This window comes from Gallinula chloropus, assembly GCF_964237585.1.
Source record: "Gallinula chloropus genome assembly, chromosome: 19".
NCBI lineage: Eukaryota > Metazoa > Chordata > Aves > Gruiformes > Rallidae > Gallinula > Gallinula chloropus.
The window spans coordinates 10,197,995-10,215,598 of NC_140104.1; the positions used below are offsets into that span (position 1 = coordinate 10,197,995).

The window sequence follows — 17,604 nt, forward strand, 5'->3', positions numbered from 1 at the left end:
TGTGGCAGGAATGAGACTTTGAGGCCCTGGGAATCCCTCAGATCTTTTTAAGTCTGAAAAAAACAGACCCTCTCTGCCCCAGGGGACGAGCAACAACCCTATGGGGATGAGCACATCTGCATTCACTCAGTTGTTCCAAGGTCACAGAGAAGGTCGCTGCTATCCACGTCCTTGCCAAGGCCTCCCTCAGCAGGGACGTCACCTCTGCCTGGCCAGAGCTGTGCTCCAGACCCTGGGGAAGGGCTCTGGGGAGGAAGTGGGAGGGCAAACCCCCAAGGACAGGCCCCAGCTCCGAAGCAGCTGTGGTTTTGTGGGAGCAAAGCCCACTCTGGGTGGCTGAGTTTGCGGAGCCCAGCCGAGGACAATAAATGCCTGTGTCTGTACTGGGGAGAGCCACTGCGGTGGGACAGGCGCCAAAGGCTCGACACTGCTCTGCTTTATTTGAGCGCTCCTTTTACTACACGACACCATCATCTGCCAGGACCTCAGCGCCGACTTTGCTTGTCACCGGCGCCGGTGACCCGGGACGGGGCTGGGACACGCTGCGGTACGCGCGGTGCCCTTGTCATACGCCTTCTTCTTAATAAAGAGATCGCAACCTGCCCAGTGTGCGGGCCCGGCCACTGACCGCCGCCCCGCACCCTGCCAGGGGTGCGCGGCCTGTCTCCTGCCCGCGGAGGCCCCGGCAGCCCCTGCCGCGGCTGGGGGGAGGCCCTTGGCCGCGTTCCCCGGTGTCCCGCCGCGCTGGGAGCGCCCCGCGAGGCCGGGGCCGGGGCAAGTCCCCGCGTCTCCGGCGGGGGCACACAAGCAGGTGGGGCCGAGCAACGCCTCGGAGGGGAGGCAGGCCGGGCGCTCTCAGTCCTTCCCCGGCCCGGCCCGCGACCTTGCGGCCTCCGGGAAGGTCGCACCAGCCGGGCGGACGCGAGAGGCCACGGCAGCAGCCCGTGACCTTCACCGGGGCCCGCGGGGGGCCTCCCTGGGTCCGAGCCGGAGGCCCGCCCCCGGCCGCCACGGTGCCCCGCGGCGGCGCCCACGATGCGGCCCTGTCCCGGGCGCGGCAGTGAGCCGGAGGGGCGGGCCGAGCCAGCCGCGCAGCGCGGCCCCTTTAAGGCGTTGCCGCCGGCGCGGAGGTTGGTCCCGGGCGGCGCGCCGTAGCGGCGCGCGGGGTCGCGGCACCACGTGGGCCCGGAGCGGTGCTGTCCTTCGCGGCGGGCGGGCGGGCGCGGGGCTCGGCGCGGCCCATGGTCATTAAAGCGGACGAGATGCCGCCGGCCGCCGTGCCGGCCGCCGCGCAGGGCGACGAGCAGCAGGAGCCGGGCCCTCGCGGCAGGAGGCCGGTGGAGACCCAGCGGCGCCCCGGTAAGGGCAGGGGGCCGCGGTGGGAGCGTGGGTCGGCCCGGCGGGACGCGCCGGGGGCCGGGGTGCCCGTCCCAGGGTGCGCGGCCCCGCCGTGACTCTCCCTTCGCGGGACCCGCCGAGTGAGTCGCGGGGCGCCAGGGCCGCGGCGGGTCCCGGGGCGCTTCTACCGAGCTTGGGCTGCGCGTCCCGCCTGGGGAGACCCTGCCGGCGCGGCCCTGGCCCGCCCGTCCCGTCGCGACGTGAGGTTGCTGCTCCCCACAGCCCACGGGCCCTGTGCCGTGCGGGAGCGCCGTGTCGGAGCCTGGGGCCCGGCTCCGCGTAGCCCACGCTGGGGCCGCTGCTACCCCGGGGAGGAGCTGGCTGCCGGGTCCGGAGGCCGTGGCGCTTGCAGCGGGCCCGGGACGCGCGATTCCTGCCGCTCCTCCGCGCTCCGGCGGGGCCGAGCCGGGGAAAGGGGTACGCGAGAGCGGCGGGGGACGGGCCGCACCTCGCGGCGCCCCGGCCAGGCCCGTCCCGACGGAGCGGGCGGCCCCGGGCCCCGGTGAAGGTCACCTTCACCGGCCGCGCGGCCGCGGGGGGCGGGGAGAGCGGCCGCTCCGGGCCCCGCTGCTGCCCGGGCTCCGCGGGCGGCTGAGCGCGGCGGCCGGGCCGGGGAGAGCCGCGGTGCTGGGGCGGGACGCTGGCGGGGGCGCGGGGTAGGACAGGGCCGGGCTGTCCCGGGAGTACGGGGCCGCCGGCGCACGAGGGACCGTGCGAATCCCGGGGCTCGGGCCTTCCTGGGCAGGGTGGGCACTGGAGAGTGAGAGAGCGGCCCGTGGCCGTGCGGGTTAACAGGTCGCTGCTCAGCACCGGAGGCTGCGGGGCTGAGGCTGGGGGTGCGCTGCAGCCCTGTGTCCCGACCATCCCGGGGTTCAGGGCACGGACCCCGCGGGCAGCCCCCACACTGTGTTGTGCAGGGCTCGGCGCATTGTGTCCCTGAGCGGTGACTGTCCCAGCCAAGGCCTTTTCCTTGGCTCCTCAGCACGCTAGAGGAGGGAAAAAGGTTGCGAGCAGCGTGGTTGGTGGGTGGCCTTCGTCCCCGGGCACTTGTGTCCCTGAGCGAGCAGCCCGCTGCTTCCTCCCTCCCCTCCCTCCCCCCCTCCCCCAGTTTTATGGTGCCGAGGTGAATTTTTGAAGTTTGTCGCCTAAAGCAAAGTTCACCAGCGTTTGGTGCTGGAGCGGGCTGGATGCTGTTCAAGAGTGGGGAGCACAGGGCTGGGCGCCACCCCCTCCCCCCCTGCGCACTGGTTTTAAAGCGGGTGCCGTGCCCGCAGTGCCAGCAACTGGGTTAAAAAGTTATGCTGTGTAATCCCTGCCTCTCAAGGTGCAGGCTGATTGCTGAAGGAGGCAGGGAGGTGGAAAAATCCTCCCCGTGTTTCAGGGCTGCACGGTTGCTCAGGCACCATGCAGGCCTGGGGAGGAGTGGGAGGAAGGCTCCTGTCTGGGTGCCTGGGGCTGAGGCAGTGCCTCTGGCTGCACGGCTCCCAGGCAGGGCTATGGTGGAGGCCAGGGCAGCCTGTCCGTGTTGGCATCGGCCTTGGGAGCTCTGGTTTCCAGGCCTCTCTTTCTGCCAGGGGAAAACGACCTCTGCTCTGCACCCGCTGCTGCCCATGCGGCTTGCAGAGCACCCATCTTGGGTGCCCTGCTTTGTCTGAAGGAGACCAGGCAGACTTCTTGCTGAGGAAATGACACTGCTCTGCCAGGCATTGAGGCCTAAGGGTTATCTTCTCCGCATCTGGAAAGGCGAGAGGGCTGATGACTGCTTCGCTCTACTGCTAAGCCAGACAAAACACAGGGGCCCCACCATCCTGAGTGCAAAAACACACAAAACCATGAACAGCTGGGGTTCCTGTCACATTACAGGTTCTGACCAGCTAGCACAAGACCAGGAGACAGCCATTGGATGCAGTGTTGCTTGGATTGGTCCTGTCCCTACAGCTGCCACTGCTTTAGAACAAGTTTCTCACATGCAAGTTTAGCAGAGCTTGCAGCTACCATAAAATGCTTTTCAACCTTGCCTTGCCCAAAGATTTGCTTTTCCTAGCTCGGTCCCCCTGTCTTTCCAGGCCCCCCCTGTCTTCAGCTATGTCTTACTTTAAAAGCGTGGAGAATGCAGGTGTTTAAGGGAGAACTGCTGTGGTGGCAAGAGTAGCTGTGCGTTAGTAACAAGGTCGGGATTTGCTATGCCTGTCTGTTGCCCGACCTTGGAGGCTTGCTGGTGTTCTGGAAAGGGCTGACTTGCTGGCAGTTGGGGCTCTTTAATATGCAGCCGTCACAGGCTTCAGGGTGAGAATGGGAGGAATATTGTGCAAGAGAAATCTGAGCCCTGCTACAGGGTTAAGAAGAGGGAAAGGAGTGTGATAACGCAGCATCTGCGTGGGAACCCGAGGGGATTGTGTCTGGAGCCGTTCTGCTGGTGGAATAAGAGTTGAGCTCCCCCAGAAGCTCTCAGCTCTGCCTGAGCAGCATTGCTCATGGGTCTCCCAGCTGAAAAGTGGAAGTAAGTAGGTCAGGAACATGCACCTAGATAAATCCACTGCCTCGTGCAGAGCCAGAACAGCGTTGTGTTGCAGAGGCCCGTGTTTGTCTTCGTCGTCTGTAAATGACTAAACTTGGCAGCGCACCCCTCTCCTGACCCAGCTCTCCGGCGCTCACTTTGCTCTCTTGCCTCGTGCTCGATTGGCTGTACTAGAAAGTTGTTATTTCTAGAAGCTTGAAAGGTCTGAAGTTCATGCATTTTATTTTTTTTGTTATTTGTGTTTGAGAAGTAAAACCAGTCCCTGGAGCAGCCCACAGGCAGAGCACGGGAGATGGAAACCAACGTGTGGCTGCTCCCATGGTAGCTTGTGGCTGCTGCTCTCTGGAAGCAGGTCAGCTTTACGCCGGTAGTAGCGAGGTTGTCTGAGGGTTAGTGTTCAGGTCTCGCCTTCCCTAAGCTGGCAGCTGCTGTAGCAGAACTCACACGTTCCCTTTCAGTCGCTCTTTCTGTGGCATTCCACCATGGGTGAGTCTGGGCCGTGCAGCTGCCTGGTGAAGTCTGGGCAGTTTGGTGCAGAGGCACTTTTGCAGGTGACCAGCCTTCCTCTCTTCATGTGAGGAAAGAGATCTACGCTCACAGGTGTCAACTCCTTTCTCCAGCTCAGGGAATAACAGCTGTGGTGCTCAGCAGCTTGGCTGGTGCTGAGGAAGAGTCCATGAAGCAGGCTGCTGAAGCAGGGCTCCCCTCCCTAAGCAACGTTAGAGTAACAGTGCGTTGTCCCAAAGAAATATTTCCCTTGGTTTGCCCTTCTTTCTCACTTGGAACAGTTCTGCTGCAACCCTTGGGCAGATCCACAGGCCCAGAGGAGTTCTGTGTCATCTGTCCAATGATGTGAAACAGTGCTGCTGTGGGCCAGGCTAGCCTGGCACTGGCCCTCCTTCCCAGGCCCTGCACTATCTAACCTGCCATCGTGGTTGGATGAGGCTGGGACAGTAACATGGGCAAGCTGTGCTGTGCAGAGTGCCCTGTGAGCAGGCACTGGGAACAAGGCTATCTTGAACTGACCCTGCGCTGGAGTCCCTGAAGCCTCTCCCAGCCTGGAAGCTCGGTGTGCAGGTTAGGCTGGGCTTAAGGTGGGCTCTGGTGCTAGGTAGGATGGGACACTCGGTGTCACTGGTGGAGGGTTTCTGTGGACAGCTGAGTTTCCCAGGCTCCTGCCCATGGCATGCTCTTGCAGAGCTGTGGGGAGTAGCCATCCAGCCTGTTTCCCTGGGGCTGTGTGTGGCTCCAGGCTGGCCCGAGGCAGCCCCGGGCAGCTGGTACAGGGCTGGCTGGGTGGGAGTCTGCAGGTTAATCTGCACATCTGCACCATGGGATGCAGGAAGGCAATGGGAGCTGCTCAGGACATCGGATCTCCCCTGCAAACCTTACCCAGAGCTCCCTGCCCTCACCTCTGTGGATCTCGGGGCTCTTGGCCACATTAAGGTTTATATAGGACTCTGGGGACTGGCAAAGTTGGGCTTTGCAGGCTTGCACTGCGTGGAGTTTTCTCTGGTTGTGGTGACAGGTGTCAGTGGGAGCGTGGGGTGAGGCTGTCGTCTTCCCTGCGACACCATGGAGTGTGTCTGCTTCAGTCTGGGAGCCTGATGCCCTGCTGAGCCCAGTGTCTAATGGGCTTGGGCTCCCTCTGCCTCCGTAGCTTTCTGAAGCAAAGGTATGTGCTGGAATAAAATACCTGGAGAATTACCAACCAATTCTCAGTGTCTGCCTGAAGCGTGACTCCCTGGTCCAGCTCTCCCCTCCTGAAATCTGAGAAACAGGCTCCTCTAGCAGAGCTGGTGTTTTTCTTGGTGTTGATCTTTGCACTTTGCCTCGGGTCCCAGTCTTTGCTCCCGATTTCTGTCGTGTTTGACTTGCCTGTGGTCGTAGCGGGGTCAGCCAGCCAGCTAGTTTCAGGAGTAAGTTTCCAAAGATTTGGCCAGACAGAAAGTTTACATAGGAGTTTAAATGTAGTTCCCAGGTGTGGAGAGCACAGCGTGGGTAACTTGGGGCACCAGATGCAAAGCAGGTGGCATTTCGGTGGCTTTTGTAAGTGGCTGAGCCCGCAGCCATGGGACCCTGTGAGCGCCCAAGGCCATGGCTGCAGTGCAGGTGTCCCAGTATCACCGAATACAGAAAAGCCACAGACTCCAAGTACGCTGGAATGTGGGTTGAGTTAGTCAGGTCTATCCAGCCAGACTTTCCCATAGGTGCACCAGAGCTAGGGATGAATTGCTTCCCCACTTTGCCATCCTTGGATCCTTAGTGTCACGGGAGAGAAGTAGGAAGCAGTGAGCCAAGGGCTGGCTGAGAGCTGCTCACTGTGACCCCACCATGGCCTGCGTACGAGTCGGTCCCTGGCGCGCAGGGCTGCTGGACATGAATGCCGTGCTTGTGCCTCTACCCACAGATGGGTTATAACCAATTTGAGTTTAATGACAGCAGCAGAGCAGCTCTAGTGTTCCACTGTGGGCCCTTATTAAAAGAAGTGCTTGTGGCTCCTGAAGTGCTGAAAGTTCCTGGGAAGCTGTGGTTTCCATGGGGAGGCAGAGGGAGGCACATCCCTGCTCTCTCCCACCTCCCCTGACTGCCTGTCCCACAGAATCCTTTCCGCTGCAGCCTCTTTGTTCAGCCAGTTTCTTTACTTTCATTGAACTATTCGTCTTGGTGGATTTATTATTCAGCTAAAATTCAATTTGTGTGTGCTACACTGACACCAGCCTTCGTGTGCTAAAGCTAGCACTGCCACACTGTTCTGAGCTTGCTTGGAGTTGAAATGCTGCTCGGCTCCGTGAGACCTCCTGGCCAGGTACATCTCCAGGAGGAGATTTTGCCTCTTCCCAGAGGCCCCTTGAGAAGGAGGAAGAGAGAAAGCTGTCAGCTCCTGCTTGGTCAGGAGCTCGAATGGCTGGAGTGCGAGAGGCTCCTCTTCTCCTTCCTCTTCCGAAAAGGACCACGGGAGCTGGCCAGGGGTTTCTGTGCAGAGCTCTTACTCTGATTTTCAGCCAGTTTCTGCCTTTCTCCTAGCAGATGGCTTGCTGGCATGGGGGCTACTCCCAGCCTTCCCAGGGCTGCCTTTGAAGAAGGGATTGTCCTTCCCCTGTGAGTGTTGTGTTGGCCTTGGATACGTGATCGCGTGCTCTGCTGCGCGGTCTTGGCTTTGTTTTAGTTTGGAGATGTTTGTGCTAGGGATGTGGCACATATTTTTCTCCAGCTCAGGGCAGAGTTGGGCCCCTTCCCGCCTGCAAAGCGGTGTTCAGAGGGTTGCTGAGGAAGCCTGTGCCAAAAGGTGGGCCCCTCAGGTGCGGGGGCTAGCCAGACACAAAGGCTTCGCAGGGCCGGTCAGTTTGGGCTTGCATGTCATGAATGTGAACGATCTGGCTCTTCACATGTGTCCCAGGAACACCTGAGGAGCACAAGTAGCTGAATGCTGAGCAGTGTGTGTGCTGGTCTGGGAGGTGTGCCTGGGTGTGAGTAGCTACGATGCCCGGCCTGTTGCTGCTGGGGGAAGGCAAGGAGCTGGTGGCTGCAGCACGGCCTTGCTGGAGGCATGCTGCGGCCTGCTCAGCTGCGGCCCGGCGCTTGCAGAAATCCCCAGCTCTGTAATCCCCGCTTCAGTTGCTGGGATTTCTTAAATTAGCACGGAGAAAGGAGTGGTGTTAGGGGTTGAGTGTGTGGTTTTGTGGTTGTTTGGCGTGTTTGATACGGCAGAGCGGGGCGAGAGGACACAGAATTCATCTGGAAGCTGCTTACTGGTTTGCTGCCTGGCTGTTTTGTGCTCGCCTGCTTAGTATGGATGGCCGTGCTGGGACCCAGGCGTGCCATAGTAACTGCCCTGCCTTGTAATTCAATGCATCTCACTTGCTTACAGGTTTGGCAGTGCTGAAGCGCTCTAGCACTTGTCACATGCTGCACTGGTGCAGCACTCGAGATCATGCTATTTATAACCACCTCCGGGCCGGGGCGATCGGGCCGGCATCCCTCTGCGAGTGTGCCTGAGGAACCTGTTAGATACACGTCTGGTTTTGTCCTGGCTCAGCGGGGAGAGGAGAGCTTCAGCTGCGGGGAGCTGTCCTGGGGCTTCGCCGATATTGTGGCAGCGTGAGCGTGGCGGTCGGGAGAGGGGCGAAGGCGCGCGGTGGATGAAGGTCACTGGGCAGTGCTTTGGGAGAGCCACTGCAAGCTCTGTGTCCCAGCACGCAGGACGTGAGTGCAGGGTGTGCAGGATACCACACAGGCTCAGAGCTGGTCCTCTGTGTCCTGCCACCCTGGGGCCAAGGAGGAACTTTGTTTGGAGGAGGCTGGCAGTGTGAAAAGGCAGCAGGGCCTGGCTGCGGAGGGTGAGGGCTGCTGCGTGGGAGTTTGCCTCGTGGGGCTGTCAGTACCTGTGTGTGGACAGAACTGACTCCTGACCTGGTGTGTAGGAGCCAGGCTGCTTGCTATCATGGGGAACAGCCTTTTTGCAAACTGCTGCAGGCAGGTCACCGATCTCATCTTCCAGACGCGCAGCTCTAACGCTGCCGATGAGCGGTCACCCCTCTTACCAAAGCCCCCCGCGAGCTTCACGGCTTGTCCGGAGGTGCCCGAAGCTGCCCGCTGTGCTGGGCTGTATCCAGACATCATTCCCAGCGAGGCCGTGACTGGAAGCCTGCAGAAGCGTGCTGAACACATCCAAGACCTATCCAAGGCCAAGGACAATGAAGGAGTGGTGCTGGTCTGTGACATGAGCTGTTCGAGACCCGGTGTTGGCGCTGCCAGCCTCCTCCGGCAGGCAGCGGCATCCTGTGCAGTGTCTGTCCTTCCAGCCGACCTTGGGGAAGGGCTAGTTGATCATGCTCAGTTGCCTGAGGCCTGCCAGAGCTGCATGAAACTTGAGGACGGCAGCTTAGCCCATAGATCCTGCCGCCCTGGGGAGCACGTGGCAGCAGCTGACGGGGATGCAGCCCCTGGAGCACATCCCACTGGCCTGGGCCACAGTGAGGGCCGAGCAGCCTTGCCTTTAGGCGCAACCTTGCCTTTAGGTGGGGCCTTAATGAGCCTGGACAGCGTGTGGAAACTCAGAGGTACTGCTGCTTCCCCGGGGACACCTTCTGCTCTGCCAGCAAGCATGGGAAAAACCTCACCGGCCCAAAGGATGGTCCTGCTGACTGTTCCCACTGACGAGGTGTCATCTAAGGCTCAGGACGAAAGTGCTGAGCTTGTAGTGACAGACCCTGCTGCCTGCCCCAGCAGCAGGTCAGGCTATGATCCTGGTACGCAGGCACTGCTATCAAAGCAGCAGCAGAAGAGGAGGAGGAAGAAAAAGAAGCTCACACCGCTAGGTGCTCAGTGGCATGGGGCTGTTTTGCACTCTGTGTGGCCAAAACACCATGTGCCATGATGGGGGTGGGTGGCTGTGTGTGCCCATGGCGTGTAGCAGGATGAAGGAGAGGTGATGTCTTAACTTGGTGGCAGAAGGAGAAGGAGGAAGGGATGGGATGTTCCTTCTCCTTTGTCTGGTGCACCTTTCCAGTGCTGCAGGGACGGGGGGGCCTCAGAGTTCCTGCGGCGTGGGGGGGGTATCAGCTGCTTGGCTGTGTGCATCCTGCTGTCCTGTCCTGCTTCAAGCCTGGCATGGCACGGCTGGAGTCCACACCAGTGGCTCCTGGGTGGCACTGCCAGGACTTGTAGGATAGGAGAAACTCGGACTCTGAAGGTCCAATTCTGCCTTTCCATCACTGTATCTCGGTTCTGTTCAGGCCCTGGGCGGTGGCTGAAGTTTGGTCTCAAATGGTGTCTCTGGGTGCATGGGGTGGCTGACCCATGCCAGCTGCTTGGCCCTGGTTGATGAGCACCTTGCTGGCTTCCTGCATGCCTGTCAGCGTGCCGGGTGCTGTTGAGGTTGCGGGTGCAGCTGGCTGGGAGACCGTGCAGAAGCTGCCTCGTGCTGCTCAGAGCTCAGAATGCCTGTGCAGTGGGCAGGCAGCGTTTGGACCCTCAGGCTGACACTGGAGCCCATGATAAATGCACTCCTAAACGTGGTGGTGGAAAAGTTAGGGGTTTAATGTTCGTTTTTTTGCATACCTGCTGTTACTAGGTGTAGGGAAGGAGACTCCATGTCTGTAGAGCAGTGCCACCAGACCAAGAGACCTCACAGCAGCATAATGTTGTCATCTTTTCGACCTGATAATCTAAGAAAAGGATTAGTGCCCAATTCTGATTTAGAAGATTTGTTTGAACATTAGTAAGTTGTTAAAACTTCCCATGATCTGTGCTGTCTGTATGCAGCCAGCACTATTCCAGCTCAGGAGTGTGTACCACCTTTCGTGCTGGGGTCCCACCCAGTCGGGTCAGCAGGGTGCTCACCAGCTCTGCACGCTCGCCGTGAATGGGAAGCATGATTAAAATGGGGCCTGTCACTTGGTGTGTGTGTGTACTTGTTGTTCAGGCAGAAAGACAAACCTCTGGGCCAGGTTTGAGCCGTGATCAGGCAGTTGATGCCTCCCAGTGAGGTGGTGCCGATGCCGCCGCCGCCTCTCCGGTGTTTGGCTCTGCCCTGTTCTCCTGACGCCGTGGTCTTGCGTGCGCCCGGGGTTTGCTCACACTGTGCTCGGAGTAGCAATGAGAACATCGTGTTACAGCTCGGCTGCCAGCCAGCACGAGCTGGCACTCAGCAGCCTCAGACATGCCTGCGGGTGCAACCAAGGGCCAAAAGAAGGGGCTTTGCTGGGACGCTGGTGCGTCCCTTGGAATGGTGGGGGGGGGGTGGTCTGACAGTCACAGCCTCTGACCGAAACCGCAAAACCACATCTGGAGGCCAGTGCATTCTGGGAGGGATCTTGTGCTCCGTTTGCAGAAGCGGGGTGGTGAGCGGAAGGAGTGGCTGGGCAGCACCCCCAGAGCGGGTGGGACCGCTTCCCCGTGACTCAGCCGCCTTCTGCGAAACCATCTGGGGTGGGTTGTGCGGCGCTTCTTCCTGCAGGCCAGAGCTTGCAGCTAAACGCAGCTGCTGACCCGTTTTGGGGCTCAGCCCAGAGCGAGTAACAGGAGAGAGGTCTCTGGTGGTGTCTTTTGGGTGTCCCTGTTGCTCTCCCTGCACTGTGCTGCAGTCAAGTGCCCAGAGGTTCTGCCCTGCTCTCCCCACCTGCGCTGCTGAGACTGTGGCTCAGCCAGTCTGCTGGGTCCAGGGGTAAGAACTGGTGGCCTGTTCTAGGGCAAGCGGGTGAAACTCTGCTTCCCCACAGGGACAGCACCCAGCAGGTGACATGTCCTCCAGGCAAGGTGGCCCGTGCTGCCGTCAGCTGGGGATCAACCGAAACACAGTGTTTTCCACCAAACACCACCCCCTCTGTGAAAGCCCCACTGGAGAGCCTTTGCTGGCCTTCAATCTGAGCGTTAAGCTGCTGGACAGCCAGCCTATATTATTAGTCCAGGCTTAACTTTTGTTTGTAAACGTAAGAGTGCTGGCTGGAGCCGGATCTGCTGGCGCAAGGAGATGAGGTGTTGCCTCTACACGTCTCTTCTGTTGCAAAGCGCAGGGCTGTGCCAGCCCCATCTTTGCTCAGGTAGGGAAAGAAGGATGGAAACAATCAGTAGTCTGGGGATCCGGATCTTTGGGCTGTTGGGCCTTGGTCAGGGTTACAGGCTTCTTCAGCCAAGTTCTGGCTGCCTGTTCCAGCTGCTGCAGCAGAGCATGAGCTCAGTGATCCTGCCTTGCTTGGGTGGTGGGGCTGATGTGTCATCCTGCCAGGATAGGCAGCCACAGGAGCATGGCTCTATCTCCCTCCTCGTCCCCACATGCTCAGGCAGTCCCCAGGAGCGTGGCTGTAGGGTGTGATGAGGGGCTCCCCCCGGCCCTGTGTGCATGGTGCCCTTCTTCTGTACCCACATCTCTTGGGACACTCTTGTGCTCCTTTCAGGCACTGCTGCAGCTTGCCAGAGCCAGGCCTCTCTGCAGCTTGCCTGCGGCTTCATCTGTCAGAGAAATGAACAGCTTGCGTTGGGGTCATACACAGGGTGACAGGGACCATGAGAGGCAGCTGCCGAGATGCTGAAGGCAACAGAGGCTGCTTGGGGTAGCTGTTACCTGCTGCCTTTTGCAACAGGTCGGCTTTCCCCAGGTTTCGTGTCTCTCGCCGTGTCCTAACGCAGCCTCGACAGTCATCCTGGAGGTGGGTTTGCTGTTGTCAGTTGTAGTTGGAGCAGGAGTGTGACACTCTGGGGACACCTCAGCAGGGCTGGTCCCCGCAGCCCTCTCTTGGACTCCATCTGGTGTGGGTGCTGCAGCACTCCCACCCCTCTTATGCAGGGTGAGGGCTGGGTGACTCTGCTGAGCTGCTGGAGCAGTTGGGGCTGATGGGTGAGAACAAACCATGACAGCTTTAGGTCTTCAAGCCACAGTGCCAGGCTGTGTTTTGGAAATGACAGAGGCTGAGCTGCCATCTCCCCTGGAGCACAGCTGGAGCTGGGAGCAATGCCTTGCGAGGAGGGGAGAGGTCTTCTGGGTGGAGCTGGCTGGAGGGCTGCAGCTTGGGGCTCAGCAGTCATGTCCTCAGCCTGGCTTTGAGCTGCCCCAGCCCTGTGCAGCATTTCAGAGGCCATTCCCTGTCTGGGGAAGGGCCCAGCCGCTTGTCTGTGCTGCCTGCGAGTGGGTGCCCAGGAGCACCAAGCTGGAACCATTGCACCTGACTCTGGGGGTCCAGTGTGCTGGCTGTGCATGGCTGGAGTGGGATGGCTGTGCTGCAAACCCTCCTGGGCACGATGCCTGCTCCCTTCCAGCGTTTGCTGCCCGGAGTAGTGCCCTGCTCCCAGGCTGGGGACGAGGGGGTCTCTTCTCTCCCTCAAAGGCTGTCGCTGGCGGCTCTTTCCATGGCTCCAGCTTGCCCTGGCAGCACCACAGGCCAGCAGTGAGGTGTATCCTTTCCAACACAGTCCCCAGCTGGGTTTGGTGGGCGTAGGCGACTCCAGCAGAGCAGCAGCTTTCTAGATCTTATCAGGGCCCTGACATGATGATCCACCGTATTGGTATAGAAAGCAGGGGGTTGCAGGAGTGGTGAAGGAGGTACAGCGAGCTCCCGATCCCTGTGATGCATCCCTCTAAATGAGCACTTTAAAATGTTGTCATCTCTTTCTTGAATTAAATCGCTTGGGCAGAGCCTCGCCCTGGCACCATGGGATCTCTGCGAGGTATTTTGGAGCTGTGGAGGGCAGCCAGATGCAGGCAGGGGCGTGGGAGCTGTTTGTGTGCCTCTGGAGTAACTGCGCCCACGTGACGCGCAGCTCAGCAATGCAACTGCCGCTTCCCGACGTGCTGGGAGGTGTGCGAGGAGCCCGGGAACATGTTGGTGCAGAGGTTACAGCTGCCTCCAGGCCGCAAAGCACCACACACCCATTTCTTTTTAATTAAGGGGCTTCTTAAGACTCAGCTGAATGCGGTGTACGCTGACCCATCCTTCCTGCTTCCCTTCCCTCTCCACACACGGTTTGTGGAAGATGCAAACCCCGCAGGCAGGCAGGAGTGTGTTAATTGTGCTGTGAGGGGAAGGGCCTGGCACACCTATGTCTAGTAAACACCAAGTGCAGAATAAAACACTCGCTGCCTTTTAACCCCTGGTTCGCTTGCCTTGGCCAGAGGACAGCGGGGTTGTCTGAAACAGACTCTCCAGGCCCTCGGAGAGGACCGTGCGTTTGCTCAGACCTTGTCTAAATCCCTCTGTTCTTCCCCAGAGCACCCATCTGGTGTGGCACTGATGAATGGCAGCGGCCCGCATGAGAGCCTCAAGAGCGAGAAGGATGCCAGGCAGAATGGTCACGAGGAGGCTGACCCAGGAGAAGATGGGAACGACCAGGAGGTCATTGTCATACAGGACACAGGATTTACCGTCAAGATCTGTGCGCCGGGAATAGAGCCCTTTTCCCTGCAGGTACCTCCCTTCGATAGCCTGGGAGGGAACACAGGCGGTACTGGAGGAGGAGGCAGAAAGCATTTGAACTGGGGTGCACACAGCACTATCCCTTTAGGCCAGAAGGGAGGGGATGGGAGGCTGTGCCCGGGAAGGCCCCATGGAAGGACAGTGCCTTCAGGCTGCTCCCAGCTTCCCATGTGTCCTCTGAGATCGAGTGGGGAAGGAGGGTGCAGGTGAGAAGCTCCCTGACCAGCAGCTTCCAGAGAAGAAGGAAGGGTTAGCCATGGGCTGTCTGGCAGAAGCCTGCCTGGGCCCTGCGAGGATGGGGAGGGTGTAGAGCAAGGGGAGAGGGGAAGTAGCTAAGGCATACCTGCTCCTTGTCCAACACGAGGGGCTCAGGCACAGAGCTGAGCACAGGGGGAATGCCTTTCCACTTCAAAGGACTAATGTAAAAACATCACTTCTGGGGCTGACTCAGGAAGGGAAAAACCCTGGCTTGATAGCGGTTTTGGCGTGATGCTCCTTCGTTCAGTACAGCCGCAGGCGCTAGCACAGCTCCGGGAGATCCAGCACCAGGCTGCAGATCCAGAGAGTGATGCTCTGCACAGAGTGCTCTGCCTGTATGTCGTGGGCAACGGCACATGCTGCCAGGCCAGGGTGGGCTTTGGCACACCTACCCGATAGATTTGGCTTGGTTACCTCACTGAAAGCTGTGTGGATGGGGTCCCTCTGACTTTGGGAGGGAGCATCAGGACTCTAAACTGAGAGGGAAGTCATACATCCCCAGGCCTAGCAGAGTGAAGTGAGGTGTTATCCCCTGTATCTCAGCCTGGCTTCTTTCCTCCTTTAAATCCCCTTGGCTGTTAGTTTTAATAGCCTAATAATAGCAGGCTGTGCTGCTTACAGCAGTTTATACCCCGAGTCCTCCTCGCTGGAGAGCCGTGTCAGTGGTGCTGGAGCCAGAGCAGGGGGCAGGACAGTGGCCCTGGTACACGAGCTGGGGCAGTTTCTTGTGTCACGGGACCTGTGTGCTTGCAGGCAGCGTGCCCTGGGGAGTAGCACTGGCACAGACAGGCCACGCCATGGGTACCACAGCAGAACAGGGGGAGGAAAAGGTCTGTGTTCTGTGTGCTTCCTTCAAAGCCTTGCAGCAAGGGTGTGGTCTGAAAGCACAAGAGAAGAGCCCCCTGGGTCCCCCCATCACCTTTGATTCCTTCACTGCTCTTTGCCCCCTCTGTCCCATGGTGAGTGCTGGGCACAGCGCCGGGCTGTGACACCTTAGGGTGCTGAGCCCTGTGGCACAGAGTGAGAGGTGGCAGTGCCCTCACTCCCTGGGAGGGAGAGCAAGCTGGAGTCTGCCTTTCCCAGCCTGGAGAGGCATGAGAGGCATTTGATTCTGCAGCAGAAAAACAAAGCTTGGCAAGAACACACGTGAGGATTTGGAATAACTCTTTGGGTCTTTTCCTTCGCTCTAAGGTCTCTCCTCAAGAGATGGTGCAAGAGATCCACCAGGTTTTGATGGACCGCGAGGATACCTGCCATCGGACTTGCTTCTCTCTGCAGCTGGATGGCAATGTCCTTGATAACTTTGCTGAGCTGAAAACTATTGAAGGACTGCAGGAGGGCTCGCTGCTGAAGGTGGTGGAAGGCAAGTTCCTCCGGACGTGGGGGGGGATGAGTGAGGGTTTTCATAGGGAGTTTATTTCCTCTGGGCAGCCCTTCCCCATGGATTCTTTGAGACCTGTGTGCCAGAGGAGTAACGGGCTGTGTAACTGCAGTTTCTTTCCTCCCTTCTTGCTCCCCAGAGCCGTACACGGTGCGAGAAGCCAGGATCCACGTGCGTCACATTCGGGACCTTCTGAAGAGTCTTGACCCGTCAGACGCTTTCAACGGCGTGGACTGTAATTCACTGTCCTTTCTGAGTGTCTTCACAGAAGGAGACCTGGGAGGTACGGGGCCAAAAACCTTCTCTGGGGTGCTCAGTTCAGACCACATGCTAGCAATCAGCAGTCCCATGTCATCCAGCAGCACTCCTGCATTCTCCCTGAGTAATGACTGGAGGAGGGAGCGCTGCCTCGTTCAACACTGACATTTTATCTCTGTCTGTTCCAGACAGTGGAAAACGGAAGAAGAAAGGTACCGAAATGGAACAAATTGACTGCACCCCTCCTGAACATATCCTGCCAGGGAGCAAGGAGAGACCACTGTGTGCCCTTCAGCCCCAGAACAGAGACTGGAAGGTAGAGTTCTCCTCTGGTACTGAAACGCCTCTTGGCATGTTCCCTGCAGCTAACTGGTGTTAATGGATTGAGCGCTGCACTGAAGTGGACTTTGGGATTTGCTCTGCTTGATGCTTAACGAGTGCTGGCTGAGCACTGCTTAGCCAAAGGAATAAAGTCCAAGAGCTTGTGCACAGAACCTGGGCATCTGCAGCGTGAAATGGCCTGGCTTGTTGGAAGGGGTGGTGGGGACAGAACACAGCATTTCTCTGCAGAGTCCTGGAGACAGGATCTGCAGATCACTACAAATTACCCTTAGCTTTCCCATCCCCTCCCACTTGGATTCCAGTTCAGAAGCTGCCATTTGAAAACCAGTACAGCAAGAAATCCATGCCTCGTGCAGCCCAAAGGCCCAGGGTGTCTGTTTTTCCCTGTGTCTTGTGGTGTGAGAGGCAGCGAACTGAGGCAAATTAGTGGACTGTGAACAGTCTGAGGACAGCAACGTTCTTGAGACGATTTTGCTTCTCTCTTTGTAAGCTCTGTTTCTGGAACCAAGCGAGGGCGGCAGGTAAAATGAGTCTGGCATGTACATTGGGGTGGCTCTAACTCAAGGGAATTAATTCCTGCTGACAGGAGTTGCTTCTGTTGTGTTCTCCTGTAGCCTTTGCAGTGCCTAAAGGTATTGACGATGAGTGGCTGGAACCCTCCACCCGGTAACCGGAAAATGCACGGAGACCTCATGTACCTGTATGTCATCACGGTGGAGGATCGGCACGTCAGCGTCACCGCATCCACTCGAGGATTTTACTTGAATCAGTGAGTAACCAAGACTCCTCCTGTCCTGCCCTGCAGCAGGGAGCCTGTGATAGCCAACTGGAAAAGGAATCCACAAGCAATTGGCACCGGTTTCTGTTTTTGGTGGATAATAGCCTGTTTTAATTCGCTGTGCACACGGGTCTGTAGGAGTTGCTGTACTGGATTGGGCTGTTCAGTTATGCCTGGTACCACTTCTCCACAGCGGGTAAATGCCTGATGCTTTAGGGAAAGTTTAAACATCCCATAATGTCATCAGCTAATTAGAACCTTTGAGTTGGGAGAACATTCCTTCCTGACCATTGCAACTATCTCATTTTGCCCTAAAGCAAAAGCACAGCCTGTCAGCCTTCCAAAGCTGGGCACAGATTGGAGTAGACTTAGGTTGTTGGAGAGTGTTCAAGGGGCTGGGCTGTGCCTGCCAGCGGCTGTGTGGAGTAAGGGGCAGGGTCTGCCCAGCCCTGAACCCCTAACGGAGACCTGCTGAGCAGAGGGTGGGCAGCAGGGAGCTTGGGGGCAGTGAATGCTGCTGTAACTGAGCAGCCATCAGCCCCTGAACGTCTCTGGGTCTTGCAGCCCAGATCATTGCCTGGGCACCCCTAACTCTGTGCTTGAAACACAGAGTTAGAATTCATGGGGGGGGGTGAAGCTGCTTGAAGAGAAGGAGAGTTTAAAATACAAGCACTCTTCCATCATCTGTCCCACTGTGAAGTGGAAGTGCTCTAGGTTAAACTGGCCCATGGAAGAAAACATCTGTAGTCCACAGGTTCCC

General features: G+C 58.6%; 1 protein-coding gene across 2 annotated transcripts in view; it reads left to right on the forward strand.

Annotated features, from left to right (window-relative positions):
- The first annotated feature begins 1,240 nt into the window (after window positions 1-1,240).
- The window catches only part of CLUH (clustered mitochondria homolog), a 37,390-nt gene continuing 21,026 nt past the window's right edge, over window positions 1,241-17,604 (forward strand). Inside the window, exons 1-6 of one of the 2 annotated variants that reach the window (XM_084273231.1) lie at window positions 1,241-1,359; window positions 13,622-13,818; window positions 15,277-15,448; window positions 15,606-15,749; window positions 15,913-16,040; window positions 16,681-16,835. In XM_084273231.1, the coding sequence (XP_084129357.1) occupies window positions 1,242-1,359; window positions 13,622-13,818; window positions 15,277-15,448; window positions 15,606-15,749; window positions 15,913-16,040; window positions 16,681-16,835 (914 nt within the window). In that variant the 5' untranslated portion in view covers window position 1,241. Of the gene's footprint in view, window positions 1,360-8,242; window positions 9,238-13,621; window positions 13,819-15,276; window positions 15,449-15,605; window positions 15,750-15,912; window positions 16,041-16,680; window positions 16,836-17,604 lie in introns of those variants that run through there. The other variant, XM_084273232.1, reaches the window with a different exon arrangement.